Source organism: Embiotoca jacksoni, unplaced genomic scaffold (assembly GCF_022577435.1).
Source record: "Embiotoca jacksoni isolate LCO1_2020_lvr unplaced genomic scaffold, fEmbJac1.0.p SCAF_8, whole genome shotgun sequence".
In the NCBI taxonomy this organism is placed as follows: domain Eukaryota; kingdom Metazoa; phylum Chordata; class Actinopteri; family Embiotocidae; genus Embiotoca; species Embiotoca jacksoni.
The window spans coordinates 17,042,743-17,057,574 of record NW_027185436.1 but is presented as its reverse complement, the minus strand read 5'-3'; the positions used below and the strand labels follow the sequence as shown (position 1 = coordinate 17,057,574).

The following is a 14,832-nucleotide window of genomic DNA, read 5'->3' as shown; positions in this document are numbered from 1 at the left end:
TGAAGTGGGTTGCCCGGCTCATTGTCTTCAGTTAAGTCATGGCACACTAGTAAGTCACACAAGATTTGACCTTCGACCTTTGCGCTTCTCTTATCTTTTATGCCTGTTTCCCATCACTGTTTGATTTTAACCATCATTAGAGAAGTCAATACACCAGCAGAGTTCAAGCAACCAAGAACACTCAACAAAAATATGAATGCAAAACCTTTGTTTTTGTTCTCATTTTTCATTAAAAAAAAAAAGAAGTATAAGACGAAAGGTTAATTTCTCTTAGATTTTGTTCACAAGTACGTGTTAGTGAACACTTTAACTGTACCAACATCATCCATCCACCTGACAGGTGTGGCACATCAAGATGCTGATGCCTCAGCCACAATAAAAGGTTGCTCTAAAATAGAAAATTTAATTTTCATGTAAAAGCACACACGAGACAATTAACCACGAATTCCAATTAATAATTGACAATAATTTATTGTGCATGGTTTCAGGTGTTTTTTTTGTTAGATTGAACACCTTAATAATTTTACAGTGTATTTTAAAAGCAAGCATGAGACCAAGATAAACAAAGCTGTGCACTTGTATTTTAACCAAATTCAAGTCAATGTTTAGTTTAAGCATTTAGAAGGGTTACAATTCATACACATACTTTTTAATATGTCAACACTTTGCACTGATTGAATGCAAATAAAAATGGATTCCTGCTTTTTAAACACCCTGTAATTTACAGTTTGTAAGGCTGTTATAAAACCACACAGGCTACAGGAGAATGTTAATTTAGTATCTAGCAACAATATGAAATTATGTTTTTTTAAATTCACCAGAAATGTGTCCTAAAATGACTGTACCTGCAGATTTATCAGCTTTCTCTTTTAAAATGTATTTTCTGAAGTTTTAACTGAAAGGGCTATAGAGATGATATTTTCCCTCTTCTTGGCTATAGACGAAAAGATTGTTGTTCGGTTTACTGATTATGACAGTTTTGAAGAGTTATCTTACATGTGGCACATGTGGTTTTTAATCAGTTTAATTTTGAAATTTCAATAATCACAAACCCGTCAACAAGTCTCTTTTTTTTATTTGTATTACCAACAGCATCATGCATGTTTTTTTTTTTTTATGCAATGTTCTCATGTTTTTACAACATCGCGTTCGTGATATAATTCCCCACGTAACAGTGTAAGAGGTCAGAGAAGTTTTTTTTGTTTTTTCTTTACAGTGGCCTAACTTACAAAAGTAAACATCTTTTTTGAAGCTTCATTTTTACAGCCCGTTTTAACGATTTGATGCTCTACGTTGGACCAAATGTTGGATGTTGGACCTCTAATCATGTTAATTACAGCATGCACGTCTGCTGAGAAGCGCGAGGCTGCGTCTGCGCGCGCGCGCGCGTGATCTGCAAACGCGTCAGACGTGGTGCGGCCCGAGGCGCAGGACAGAGAAAGCCCTGCGGTGTTTGCGCAGCAACAGCCGGATCTTGTCGTCGTCGGAGTCGGGGTCCAGAGGCTTGTTGTACTCCTCGTCCTCCACCTCGTTCTCCGAGGCCTCCCCGCCCTGCCCCGCGTGGCTGGCCTGCGTGGAGCTCGGCTCCGTGGCGCTCTTCTTCCTCCACTTAGTGCGCCGGTTCTGAAACCACACCTGAAACAGCAGCAGCGTTTATTTGCGATCCGCGTGGGCGTGACACGTGGTGATTGTACACGTATTGCTCAACCGCAGCATCTTGTCTTGCTGTCATTATGAAATCCGCGAATGTGAAAATCATGCGCGACCTCATTTTAGCAAGGTGGCGAGTTGTTCCTGCTCTCCGACTTCTTTTCGGTTTTGATGACCTCCCTTACAAAACATCCCGGATTTCAAATGTCATTTCCTTGTAAGGAATTGGATAAGTAAACGGAATTTCTGTTGTACCTTTCCAAACAAGACTTACAGACAAAGGTGTGCATAAAACACTGAAATACAACGAAAAAAAAAAAAAAAAAAAATCACAAGCATGGTCAACAAAATAATGATTTAGTTCCAACAACAGGCAAGTTGTCTTATGTGTGTTGTCAGCCAGATATGGTTTATAAAACGTATGGTTTTGTTTGAATACGTGAAATCTATATGAACTGAATAAGTAATGAAATAAGATGGAACAGCAGCATTATTTGAATAAACAACTGTCTGATCATTACCAGAATGTTATTAATGAATTGTAGGCTGCAGCTTCTTGCAATGTACAGGAGTACACCACCAGAGTCAGTAAAGAGTGACTGATGCATTTATTACTCAGCTTTGCAGTAGCTTTGGGATATAGTGTGGTTGGTACTCAAAAATGATGTGCTGGGAGGTGTGTGTGTGGGAGGGGGGGTGGTGGTTGGGGTTGGGGGAGGGATTGTCCCAGTCCTGGGAACATCTCATACAAAAGCAGCATTTAATGGAAATGTGGCATCCACTTTACCTTGACTTGTGATTCAGTCATTCCCAGAGAATAAGCCAGTCTTGCTCTCTCTGGTCCGGCCAAATATTTAGTCTGCTCAAAGGTTTTCTCCAGAGCAAATATCTGATGGCCACTAAATGTTGGTCTGGTGTGTTTCTTCCTGCTGGACATCTCCCCAAGAGGACCACTACCTGGAAATATCAAAGCAGAAAACATCACTGACACAAATATTTGCTCTTTGAGCCAATTTACGAGACAGGATGGAACCTTCCCTCCTGAAATATCGCAGTATATATTAATTAGTAGGTTGATTTCATGTGTGTATAACCAGATGAAATGATCACAGACATATTTGTATTTAAATCTGCCTGACTCGACAGCACCGCATCCGTTGAATTTTACTGCTTGATACGCTTACAAACCACAATATCTCCATTGATAAACATAATATTATTCAGCACAATTTACAAACTATTCTACATATCTTAATAATATTTTATAAATCCAAATATTTGACTGAAAGTTTGAAATGCCTATTGAACTCCTATGGACGTTGAGTTTACACCTGAGAAATTTCATCTTTAATAAAACATTGATATAACATCGTATGAAATATGTGCATAATTCAGTGTTTCACAGTGAATAAAAATAATAGCAATATGAGATTTGGTCTAATCCATCATATAATCTACACTCTGTAATGATGTGTACGGGTTTTTGACATCATATTCCTTCTGAATTTGATTTCACTAAAATGAATCTGCTGGTTTTCTGGATAATCGCTAACATCTCTTGTTGAGTCCTCACAGGCAGACTGAGGGAAGTTGCACTGTGTCGATGAGCTACATGCTGAGCCCACGCAGTCTGCAGTATTTAGACTCACTGTTGGTGCACTGCTGCCTCCCTCCTCTCCAGTCACAGCTGCTCTCTGCCCAGCAGCTCACACTGCGAGCCTTCATGGGGCACTCGGCACCAGGCTTGGAGAAGCCGCCCAGCGAGGAGTTGTAGTCTCGGTTATAGTACATGGACGTGCTGGTGACGGAGGGGCCGAAGCCCCCCATGGAGGAGTATCCGGACAGCAGGGTGGTGGTGCCCGTGGATCCCACCCCCACCATGGAGCGGCTCAGGATGTCGCTGATGGCGTGAGGCGTCCCCGGCTGTAGCTGGCTGTTCAGGCCCGGGTTGAGCTTGTAGAAGGAGTTGGGCACTGAGTACTGGCACACTGGTGCCTTGAGGTCTGATGGGAACTGGTTCAGGCTGTTGTTGAACAGAAAAGACCCCTGGATGTTTGGATCCATGGGAAGTGGTGTACCTCTGCCTCCAGGTATCAGTAACACATCCAATATGATCCGAGCAGGAAAAGACCTCTGATGGGCAAAGAAGGAGTTCTCTCACCCACAAGGCGATGTTTGGATCTGGGACCACACCCTCCGTCCCCAGAAATTAAAACAACTAACAACACTGATAGCAATTTTAACAAAGTCCCGGGTGTATGTCAAAGTTGCTGCTACATCAGAAACAGTGTCGCAGTAGATAAACTTCACTCTCGCCTTTCGCCTTTTCTTATCCACAGTTTGGTGTGTGATACCTCCATATCTGAAGTCTCGGTTCGAGCCCTCTGGACGCAGATTTTAGTGCTCCCCTGAAGACATATGCCTCCTTCTGGCCCTCTCCTCAGAAATCATAAATAAGCAGTATCTGGAAATGGAGTGGCACCTTGATAAAGATAGGCCACATTAGAATGCAGCCTGGGATTGGCCTGGGTCCCCCAGCTTTAATCCCTTTCTATTGGCTCCTCAGTGGAAGCCGAGCCTTGTATTGGAAGGCAGCAGATTAATAGTGTTTTGAACAGGTGGACTGGGAACAAGTTGATTTTTTGATGGCCTGCCATGTCTGACCAAGTGTGGTGCAGCTGGAGTGCACAGAGGAGGAGAAGAGGAGCTGCTCTACACTGAACAAAAATTGGGGTGACTTTTAGCTAGAAAAAGCTCCACACAGAAATCCTTTGTAATTTTTTACTTGGGTAATACTCAAGTAAAATGTACTTACTATTAATATTTGTAAAATCAAAAGTATTCAAGTAGATTTTACTAGCAATGATCTTCCTTAGACAAAATTGACTCCCCCTTTGCTCGTAAATTTCACTTAGATTACCTTTGTATGTAATTACAAAACCTCAATAAAAAATACTTGGTCTTTCAGGTTTAAATAAGTAGCTGTTCTTTACTTTATTTCAAGAAGCTTAAGTAAAATTTACATATTTCATTCACTCACTACTCTACGGCATTACTATAATATGGATTTCACTCCATAAAATTGTCATAATATAAGGCTTCTAAAAAAATATGAAATAAAACATGTTTTTTAACAATAGCACCTTTATTATGCTTTACATAACACTGGTCAAAGAGGTAGTTTCCCACAGTCGTCCGACAAATACAGTCAAATTAAATCCGTGCCGTCATCGCTAATTTAACAACTTTCATTAAAACATTTAGTGTGACTTACAAAACATTTTTAAAATGGACATTTGACCTCTGTGGTGCATACGATGTCTAAAAGATAGTTTGAATTCTTTTGTGTGGGGTTGTATGACATACATATCAGCAGTCAGTGTATTAACTGCAGTAGGTGGCTGTAGATATTTGAAAGTTAGCTGGCCATTGACAGCTGTAGGATCCACTTTCATCCAAGGAGGAAACAGGACCGGGTCGTGAGATCCAGATGAGTGACATTAGCCGGCACTGAAGATTCAACATCTGATACTTCAACAGAACCCAGAGTTTGGAAAAGTGGAGAGTCATTACAAGCTTTAGTGTTGCCTTTTCATGTACTTCTTCAATGTAGCTCAATGTGAAAAACTGTCCAAGACAAAAATCCATGTCTTCATGTGACCGCCATCATCTCAAAATGAGCTTTGCGAGGGTTACCCATCTCAAGAGGAGGAAGCAGCGTCTGAAATACAGAAATGAGGAATGAATCCGCTTGAAATAGACCCTTCTCATAAATAAGTGAAATATCTTTATGTTACTAAGTACAACATACCAAGATCATGTTTTTCATTCAAAACAGCAAATCAACTGCAGATAAAGTCTGCAGTCCTGCCGGTTTCCCGCTGAGCGCGCGTGTCTGAGGGAAAAGAGCACTAACTTTCCTCTGACATCACAGGCTGGGCATGTGCAGGGCTGCCAGTTTCACTTGCCTCACCTGAGTAAGCTTTACTTTCTTGTGTAAGCTTTACTTTCTTATGCAGACAATGCGGGAGTTAAGGAAATATTACCTTGTGTGAATAATTACATTTACCTTATGAAAATTGGGATACATAACTACAAACAAACACCAAGTAACAGATTGAATAAAAGGTGACATAATGAAGTTAAAAGCACTTAAATAGTAATTTGTTGTGGAATTTTAACAAACAATTGAGGTAATAATTACAGTGCCAAAAAAAAACCCCATCTCTTTTTTCAGCGTATTTTATCCTTACCACCTCATGGTAAACAATATTAACAAATCCTTCTGTTTCAATGTTGCAATATAGCGCCTCTTATTTTACCTATGAATGTTATGTAGCCCACTGATGTTTTGTAGGTTTTATATGAGAAAACATGAAAGTATTCAGAACAAGTAACAGCTTAATTTTACTGTGAGGTTTAAAAACGTGCATGAGTCTAATTGTGCAATCACTCTGTACCATCATGATTTATGTATATGACAGTACAACATTTCAGTTACAGATCCAGTGCCGGTAACTGTTTGATCCATTTTGTTATGTATTGAAATCTGGAAACATTTCACTCAGTTATAGCATTCATAGCTTTTATAGCGGCTTGATCTCAGACGTCAGTTTCATCATCTCTTGCAACAGCTTGAGAACAATCTCCTTTATACAGTTGGTTAAACATCTCTTTTCCTGTAAATGATGTCAGGTTGATATGTGGCCTCATACACTAACTTTTTGTCTTTATTTCAATCCATTCAAATATTTGGTTTAAGGTTGTATGTTCTAGTAGCCTAAACTATATTACAAGTATTTCATTCTTATATGAAAAGAGTAAAAATCAATACCTTGAATCAAATACAGATCATGTTTTTCTTACAGCCCAATCTGTTGTGAAACATGTTATAACATGCCAACACTTCCAGCTTGTGTGTTTGAAGTGTGGACTGCAGGGTGACGGTATGGTGAGGTTTTCCAGGTGGAAGTCATGTGAATGTTGCTCATTATAGGAGGAAGGCCAGTAAATTTCCAAGAGTGATGATCTCATTGTGGTTTCCAGCCGTGGCCTCATCCTGTCACATGATCAGGACTTTCAACCAGTAAGAATTGAAAAAATCATGGCATACACGTCCTGTAGAGGACAACACATCTTTTTTTTTTTTTTTTTTTTTTTTTTTTTACATTCCAACTATCAAGGAAATTTATAGAATGTACATTTGCATGCTGTCATCTCACAATGGAGTATGGAGTTCCTCTAAATTCATAGTCATTCATGGAAATTATTTTTGGTTGCATTTTCCATTTAGTAAATCCAAAGCTGTTTCCTCAAAGTATTCTAATTTGCAGTGGGAGTATGTTCAAAACTTTAGGTGCACAAAAACAGAAGGCTGCTTCACCATGTTTTTCTATCGTTCATTTTTGGAACATTTAACCAGCCTGCAGCACGATCTGATGGGAAATTAAATCAAATCTTAAAATCAATCCTCAGTCACACAGGTAGCAATGTAGTGTTAGTAAAACTTGAGTCATGTGATCTCTTGAATTTTGTAGCTGTAGCCTATCAGTTTTTATTTATTTTTATGGGAGACCAAAGTATGGGATCTTTATCACTCAACATAAAACACAATGATAGCAAAATGTATCATAATGAAACCAAAACGGTTCTGTATGGCACTTCACATTGTGTAGATATGTTTTTCTGGGTGCTTTCTTTCTTGGCTGCTTCTTTTAACATAAATTATACTCGACCAGATAAACTTGAATGTCAGCACTAAGACTGTTGGCACTGACAACCTTGTTCTCAAACTGGGGAAATTTCCTACGTTTGGCTCCTCCCCTCAGCTCCTCCCCTTTCCTTTCCATGTGGGTATGTTTGTTTTTGAAGTCCCACGTGTTGCACTACTTCAAGCCAGGAACACTCCAGCTTCATGATAATTGTGTGAAGACACCTACCTGAGCTCATCTTCTGTTAAGACGTGAAGAAGACTACCGCTTTGACAAGATGCCGAAGGAGAGTGACTACAAGAACTCTGGTAAGTATTGTTAGGCTTCATTATTTATAGGCAACCTCTTACAATATTTTTAATAATATGGTACTTTTTAAATCAAAACTTAGTTTACCTTCAACAAAATCCAATTGAGCATAAAGTTTCTGTTATTCAAAGTGCTTTATATAAAACAGAAAAGGCAGCAAGACAAAATGCGAAAGTTACAAATAGAAATTAAGAAGTTAAATAGTGAATAAAAATAAGAAAAATTTTAATTACAACAAAAAGTTATAGTGCTGTTCATTATTTGATTTAATAAAAACCTGTGGCAAACGGAAACATCTTTGATCTGAGACAACTCAGTTGCAGCAGACCTGCAGTCCTCCAGAAGTTTGTTCCGGATTTGTGAACCATAAAAGCCACTTCTCCATGTTTAGTTTTGACTCTGAGGACAGAAAGCAGACCTGTCCCAGATTATCTGTGGGGTCAGGATGGTTCATAATAGTAGCACTTCAGAAAAGTATTTCAGCCCCAAAGCATTCAATGCTTCATAAACTCATAGCAGTATTTTGAAATCAGTTCCAGGCTGAGTAAAGATCGGAGAATTGCGGTGATATGACTCACTGCAGTGAGGATTCAAGCAGCAAACTGAATCAGCTGCAGCTGTCTGATGGAAAAATCCTCATTTCATTATTTACAGAAGCTGCAGCATGTCACTGTTCTGTCATTTAAAAAAAGTCATGATTGTTTAAAATTGCATTTGCCAAAAAAACACAAATGAAGAAACACCACAAAATACTGTAAAACCAATGATAAGTAAATGAGGAAGGCCTTAAGTGAAAAGTGGGAATTATGGTCTTTGCTATAAAGTGTAAAATCCTGAAAGAAATAAAATCTAAGTATACTGGAAGTTCTGACCTTGTTACTGATGAGGAAAGGCAGCATAGAGGCAATAGTTGTGTGTGAGTCACGATATAGTATATCTTCACAAACAGCTGGGCTTTCATTTACTGCAGCTTGTCCTTTGACAAGCAAACGCTTTGACGAACAGCTTTCACTTCTGTCATGAACCTTTAGGTGAATACCAAACCCTCACGTGCTCCTCAATAACGAAAGCAAAAGAGTTTATAACTTTCATTGTTCATTGACTATATTATGTGCTGTTTCTCGTGCAAAATCAACTTTATGGATGACATAATAAATGAGCATCTGATAGTAAAATAGATAGCACACTTTTTGACCTTGAAGAACAAGATATGGTGTTTTGGTATAAAGAAATGACTTTTTATTGAGATTGTTTTGTCAAATTATTGGTTGACATCTTTTTCACAACAACTTTTTTCACAATGTAATGCTGATAAATCATGCAACCAATTTTCATTAATAGCATTAATGTATAAGAAAAATACTAAAAATAATCTTAGGAATTTTATCATTCATTTCTTTACGTTTACTACAGTGCATTGAGGTCGTAGATGGAAAACCCAGTTTGTTGTTGTTGTGTTTATCTTGTGTGTGTCATTGTTGTGCAGATGTAATCAGCCTGATCAGACCGTGTGCAGACATGGCTTGCACATCAAGATTCATAACGATGTTTTTTTTTTTCCCTTTGCAGTCGTCAGGTCAGAGGCGTCACACAGATGCGGCCTGCGCTGCCTCGGTCCTCTGACCTTCCACCCTCAGGCCACGGGTAATATGGTGCGCCTGAGTCAGGGGTGTCGACTGGCAGAGAGGAACATGTGTACGTTCAGGAATGGCCTGGTGTTCACCAACCGCCCAGTGAAGATACATGAGAAGATTCGTCTGAGAGTGGAGAAGGACGTGCATAACTGGCAGGGAGCCCTGCGTGTGGGCTTCACTAATGTATCACCCTCAGAGAAACCTCTGCCCAGCATGGCCATCCCCGACCTCACCGACTGCGCCGGGCACTGGGCCGCTCCTTTGCGTGACTTCTACTGTCAAGCAGGCTCGGTGATAGAGTTCTGGGTTTCTGGTGGTGGCAATGTATTCTTCACAAGCAACAACAGTAAAACAAAGTTGCTATCTGGAGTGGACATCAGCCAGCCACTGTGGGCCATGATAGACGTTTATGGACAGACGTGCTCCATCTTCCTCCTTGGTATGTTAACTATAACCAGTGTATTGTTTTGCCTTACAACTGTTTTTTCTTGTTCTTGTTTATTTGTTGGCAGAACATTTTCCCGCACACTGACAATATTATTTGAATGCCTGTTATTAAAGATGAAATTATATGATGCCTCTTTAACTCTTTGCTTCAGGCTCAAAGAAAAAAGGAGTACTATACACGAGAAGGTCCTGTCCTGCACATGAAACCCTCACTTCACCTGACATTGACAATCCCTTCACTTTGATTCCTGATGATTCAAGGCTCAAGGGAAACCGTGATGACTGCATGTCCTGTCTCGACATGGATATCCCAGCAGGTAGGAAATAGTCCCTCCAGCCAATGACAAGTGTTGCATTAGTACTGTCAGCTGTCAGTTTTGTAATTGTGATTTCCTCCCCTCTGCTTACAGATGAAATCTGTGTAGTTTGCATGGTGAGAGCGGCCAGAATCACACTGCCTTGTGGCCACCAGTGTTTGTGTAAAAGATGCAACTATAAAGTCTCCAAGCACTTTGGCACCTGCCCGCTGTGCCGACACATGATCAGAGCCCCATCAGCGGACGGGTGGCCTGATTCTGAAGTGGCCTGAGCTCCAAGACACCGGGCAGAAATCACCAAATACAAGCTACTGACTGAATGTGACAGAGAAAACACTATGAACAGCACTTACACATTTTTGTCACATTGCTACACTGTGCCTGATTGACTCCAACCAGGAGACCCTCTGTTTTCCTTAATATGTAGCTATTGTACAGCGGGTATAAGATTAAATGTACTGAGATGTGTGAGCTGATTTCTGGGTATGTGTAAGATGTATGAAACTTGGCTGGAAAAAAGTATATATATATATATATATATATATAAATATAAAAAAAGCACTTTTATTTTTAAGTGAAATCAGTCTGTGACTAACAAGACATATTGCACTCACAGACAAATTGTATTTATATAATTTAATAATAATTGAATAATGATCATTTTAAGTGTACAGTATATTTTCTCCCCTTGATATTTTGAATCTTAAATCAATCTGTGGTTGATGTACAGTTTCTCTTCAAATAATATTATTTGATTGTTAAACTATTGCACAAAAATAAAGTATTTTATATCTATCACAAGATTCTTGGTTATTCTTATTTTTCAAGCTTAATGTTTTGATACCTCCCACCAGTCCCTAAAGATGTGTCTGTGGATTGGTTTATAGGTTAATAACTATGCCTGTACAACATTTATCAAGTGATAAACTTGTCTATGTTGAAAAAACACTCGTCCTGACTGTGGCCCTTGATTAGAGATTGTTTTGTCAACTGCTGTCTCCAAGGTAAAAGACTGAACTGAACTGAAAAAGGATTTTTAATAAGAGCAGAGCATTCAGTGTATTCTGAAAGCAGACACGTGTTAGCACGTGCTGCAGGCTGGTCAAAGTTAGCATGTGGTGAAAGTAATGACACAACAAACAGAAGGAGAGATGTGAACAGTGCAGATGTACAACAGCTTGCAAATCATTGCTCAGGTGATGGTAAGCAAAGATCAAAATGCCAATTAATCAATCAACAAAGCAACTATCTTCTAATGATTTAACATTAATACATTGTTCACATTATAAATAATCTTCTGGCATGTTTTCCGATTGGTTCCTCAAATGTGACGGTGCGGCCGTCAGCTACTTTCATAATGACTTTATTTGTTTATAGTTTCGTTTTTAATTAATGCGAAATGTCCTTCAGAATCAAAATCATTAAGGTAAACAATTAAAAGAGCTGGTTAATATAATGCAGTCGAGGTGTTTTGGAGTTTAACCCTGAAGGCCAAATGATGCTGATGGTGCAAGTCTTAAAAGACTATCAGCGTCAAAGGGTTTGTCATTTATTTTTTCTTGTCCAAAATTGAAAGAGGTTAATATGTTAGTGGAAGACTGGTTGGCTGCTAAACAGGTTTAATGTTCCTGGCAGGAATGAAAAAAGCATCTCCAGTGCAAACAGAGGCATGGGCTCTTCTTTTTAATGAAACCCCCAAGTTCGTCAACGATATGCATTCTGGTAACATATTATTTACCATAAGCAACAACAGATCACATTAGTAGGTAGTAGGTTTTGACCTAAGTCACCCTTTCTGGGCCACAATAGATATCAATGAAAATGCATGCTCGATTTACTGGACATGTTTGTGTACTAAGGTTCCTCAAGTTATTTTTTTGTTTGTCTCATTTTGGCCTGGTATTTCACATGTCACATATATAACCAAAGCCCAATAATAGTATATCATTATATGAGCAAAATATTTAATTTCAGTATCTCTTTTTCTGTGGACACCCCAATGTCTTCCCTCATCTGTGACCTTGAATATAGTCTCTGTTTGAATGTTCTATTAAATTAAGGGAGTCTTTATGAACCCAGTGACGGATGCATCCCATGTCTGTCCACAGAAATCCCACCAGATCACAGTCATTGTCAGCTGGCAGCCTTAAATATCAGAGAGAGAATAATTCTACTGCGGAGCAACTTTATTTTTACAACTGGCACTCAGGAAGTGGAATTTTTTTTTAGTTGCCTGCTGTTATGATTTTCTACAACATATTCAAATAGTTTTCTATGATACAATCTGCATGAATAACTTGGAAAGGAATTCATAGAGAGCAGGCAATATTCGTGTTTGGGTCTGGTGCGTTATATGAATCTAATAAAGAAATATGCTCCAATTTCAAGGAAATGGTTGTATAACCAATCATTTATGTGAGTCATACAGTCTTATGTTGGTTGGCATAACCACCCGTGACCCTGTTCAGGATAAAGTGGGTATAGGTAATGGATGGAAGGATGGATGGATTTAAATTCTGGAGAATATTTAATATTCTGGAGAATATTTCTGGAGAATATTTAATATGTAGAAGAAAAAGAAGAAAGAATTCAAGCATAAATTGTATGCTTTAATTCTTTGTGGATTATTGCATCACTTTAAGTTTGTCCTAACACTATAAAATGTGGCCAACATATAGTATACGCGTTAATACAAATATTACAACATGTATTATGATACTATTGAATAATTAATTACATTTTCTGCGCCAACCCCTGCACACCCCGATTACCGACAGCCAGTCTATACCCATAAACAGTGTGCACACAGCCGAATGTAGGTGCTGCACCACCCCCTGGTGTATGGTAGAGGACCTGGGGCCAAAAATTATTCTTTAAATACTTATATTTGATATTGATATTCTTGACGATATGACAAAATACTGTAAAATATTATAATATTAACTTCAGTGTGCCAACAAAAACGTAAGTTTGCCTTCAGTAAAAACTAAACACAACATTTTTGTTTTTTGTTATTCACACAACAGCAGTAACTCAGTGAGACTGTATGAAATATAGCCGCTCTACACAACATGAGTAAACGTTTCATCAGTGTGAATCCCGGGACGAAATAAAAACTGCCTATGAATACTAACTCTGGCAGTGATAGATTACAGGTTTGTGCAAACTTTGTGTATGTTTTCTATCAGATCGTCTCATCACTTACTTTGCATGTAAATCGAGTTGGTGGTCGCTGTTTTTACCATCGTTTATTGTGTAAATCTGCCTTACCTATGAGCTGCTGTTGTAAGTGTGTGTTTAACCTTTGTTTTGTGTATGTTTTATCGCATTATTATCATCACTGGGTGACTAATAATCAACGTACACGACCTATAATAACAATATTGTATATAAGAAAACATACATAACCACTGTGCATTTTGCAGCATATATCTTACAGAAATATATGGGCGTTGAGGGTATAACTCACACATAAATGTCCTCCCAACAGCACCCCACACGTAAAACATGTCCCCACAGCTCTTCCTCGAAACTATTTCTACTGATTGATAAGGATTTTTTGACTATGGCGACATCTGTCTGTGGCTTTCAAAAGGATATAAGGGGCTTATATCCTTTATATCCTCTTGGTGGTTCTCAGGGGAAGTGTGCCCCACACTTCCCCTGAGAACCACTAAGAGGCAGTGCTGTACTATTTATCATGTGAATGTCAACCGTAAAACAAAATATGTGAAAGTGAAAATAAGTGGATATTTCTGCCATGTGCATTGTGTCCGTTGCATTTTGGGAACTGAAGTTTGTTGCAGGGAACGATTTCTAGTTTCTCAGATGTGACTACTGGTTTCTCAGATGTGACAAATATTAAGTATTTATCATAAACTTAAAAAAAAAAAAAGTATTTATCTGTACATAATTTGTTGGTCATCTGGACTGTGGGTCCAAGGACAATAATTAAGGGTGACTGTGAAGTTGTTAACAGTCGTCTCTTGGGTCCGACGTGAGAATGGACTCTGGAGGAAAAGACAGAGGTGTGGCATTTGGTTGCGGATCTTGCTGCCAACCTGTTAAATATTTATCTTGGTTGGCATTGCTGAGCTGCTTCCTAACTCAGGGTGCACAGGTCTGCCCAGCCCCTATTTGCTAATTTCTCAGGACAAGGAAACGTGGGAGTGGGACCCGACAGATAAACCACTCAGGAGTTTAACAGAAGCGTCACAGAAATACAGTTGATCAGCAAAGGAAAGTGGTGGCACTACTTTGTTTGGCTTTGCTGCCACAGTTTTCTGAAGTAAGTAAGTGGGTGCTGGAACAGAACATGGGAATACTGATACTTGACTGAGGCTGGCAACTGTTTGCACGTGTGTGCCTTAGCATGTATGTGTGAATGCAATTGTACTGACACCAAGTAATACTCCCTTCCCTGGATGGGCCTTATGAAGGGACAGGTGAGTCAGTCAACTGAGTTCCCTAGATCTTGTGCAGAAAACACTGTCTTTTGTGTTGATATGAATGTGAAAGACACAACATTTGAAGATCTAAAGACAGTGAATAGACCAAGCTTATCATGATACATGTGCCGATTTATTGAGATGACTATGGAAATCGCCTCCTCTTCCCCTTCCACGTAAAACACTGGAGGGCGGTTCCACTGAGCCTGAGCCTGTATGGGAATCTCTATTAGTTCCAGCTGCGGGTGGAAACTATTACTGAGTGCCTTGTCCCTGATGAGCTTTAAAGTACACGCTCTCTCTCTCTCTCTCACAC

The 14,832-nt window shown here is 39.2% G+C and overlaps 2 protein-coding genes across 2 annotated transcripts; one reads left to right on the top strand and one right to left on the bottom strand.

The window, feature by feature from the left end:
* Positions 1 to 1,011: 1,011 nt before the first annotated feature.
* nkx6.3 (NK6 homeobox 3) lies at positions 1,012 to 3,715 on the bottom strand. The gene is made up of 3 exons (XM_069138604.1): positions 3,300 to 3,715; positions 2,438 to 2,607; positions 1,012 to 1,635 (listed from the first exon to the last, which is right to left on the bottom strand). The coding sequence occupies exons 1-3, from the start codon at positions 3,712 to 3,714 to the stop codon at positions 1,405 to 1,407; spliced, it is 816 nt and encodes a 271-aa protein (XP_068994705.1). The 5' UTR covers position 3,715; the 3' UTR covers positions 1,012 to 1,404.
* A 3,863-nt stretch (positions 3,716 to 7,578) lies between these two features.
* LOC138191744 (E3 ubiquitin-protein ligase NEURL3) lies at positions 7,579 to 10,746 on the top strand. Its single transcript, XM_069138726.1, has 4 exons — positions 7,579 to 7,669; positions 9,240 to 9,743; positions 9,904 to 10,068; positions 10,162 to 10,746. The coding sequence occupies exons 1-4, from the start codon at positions 7,639 to 7,641 to the stop codon at positions 10,338 to 10,340; spliced, it is 879 nt and encodes a 292-aa protein (XP_068994827.1). The 5' UTR covers positions 7,579 to 7,638; the 3' UTR covers positions 10,341 to 10,746.
* The last annotated feature ends 4,086 nt before the right edge of the window (positions 10,747 to 14,832 follow it).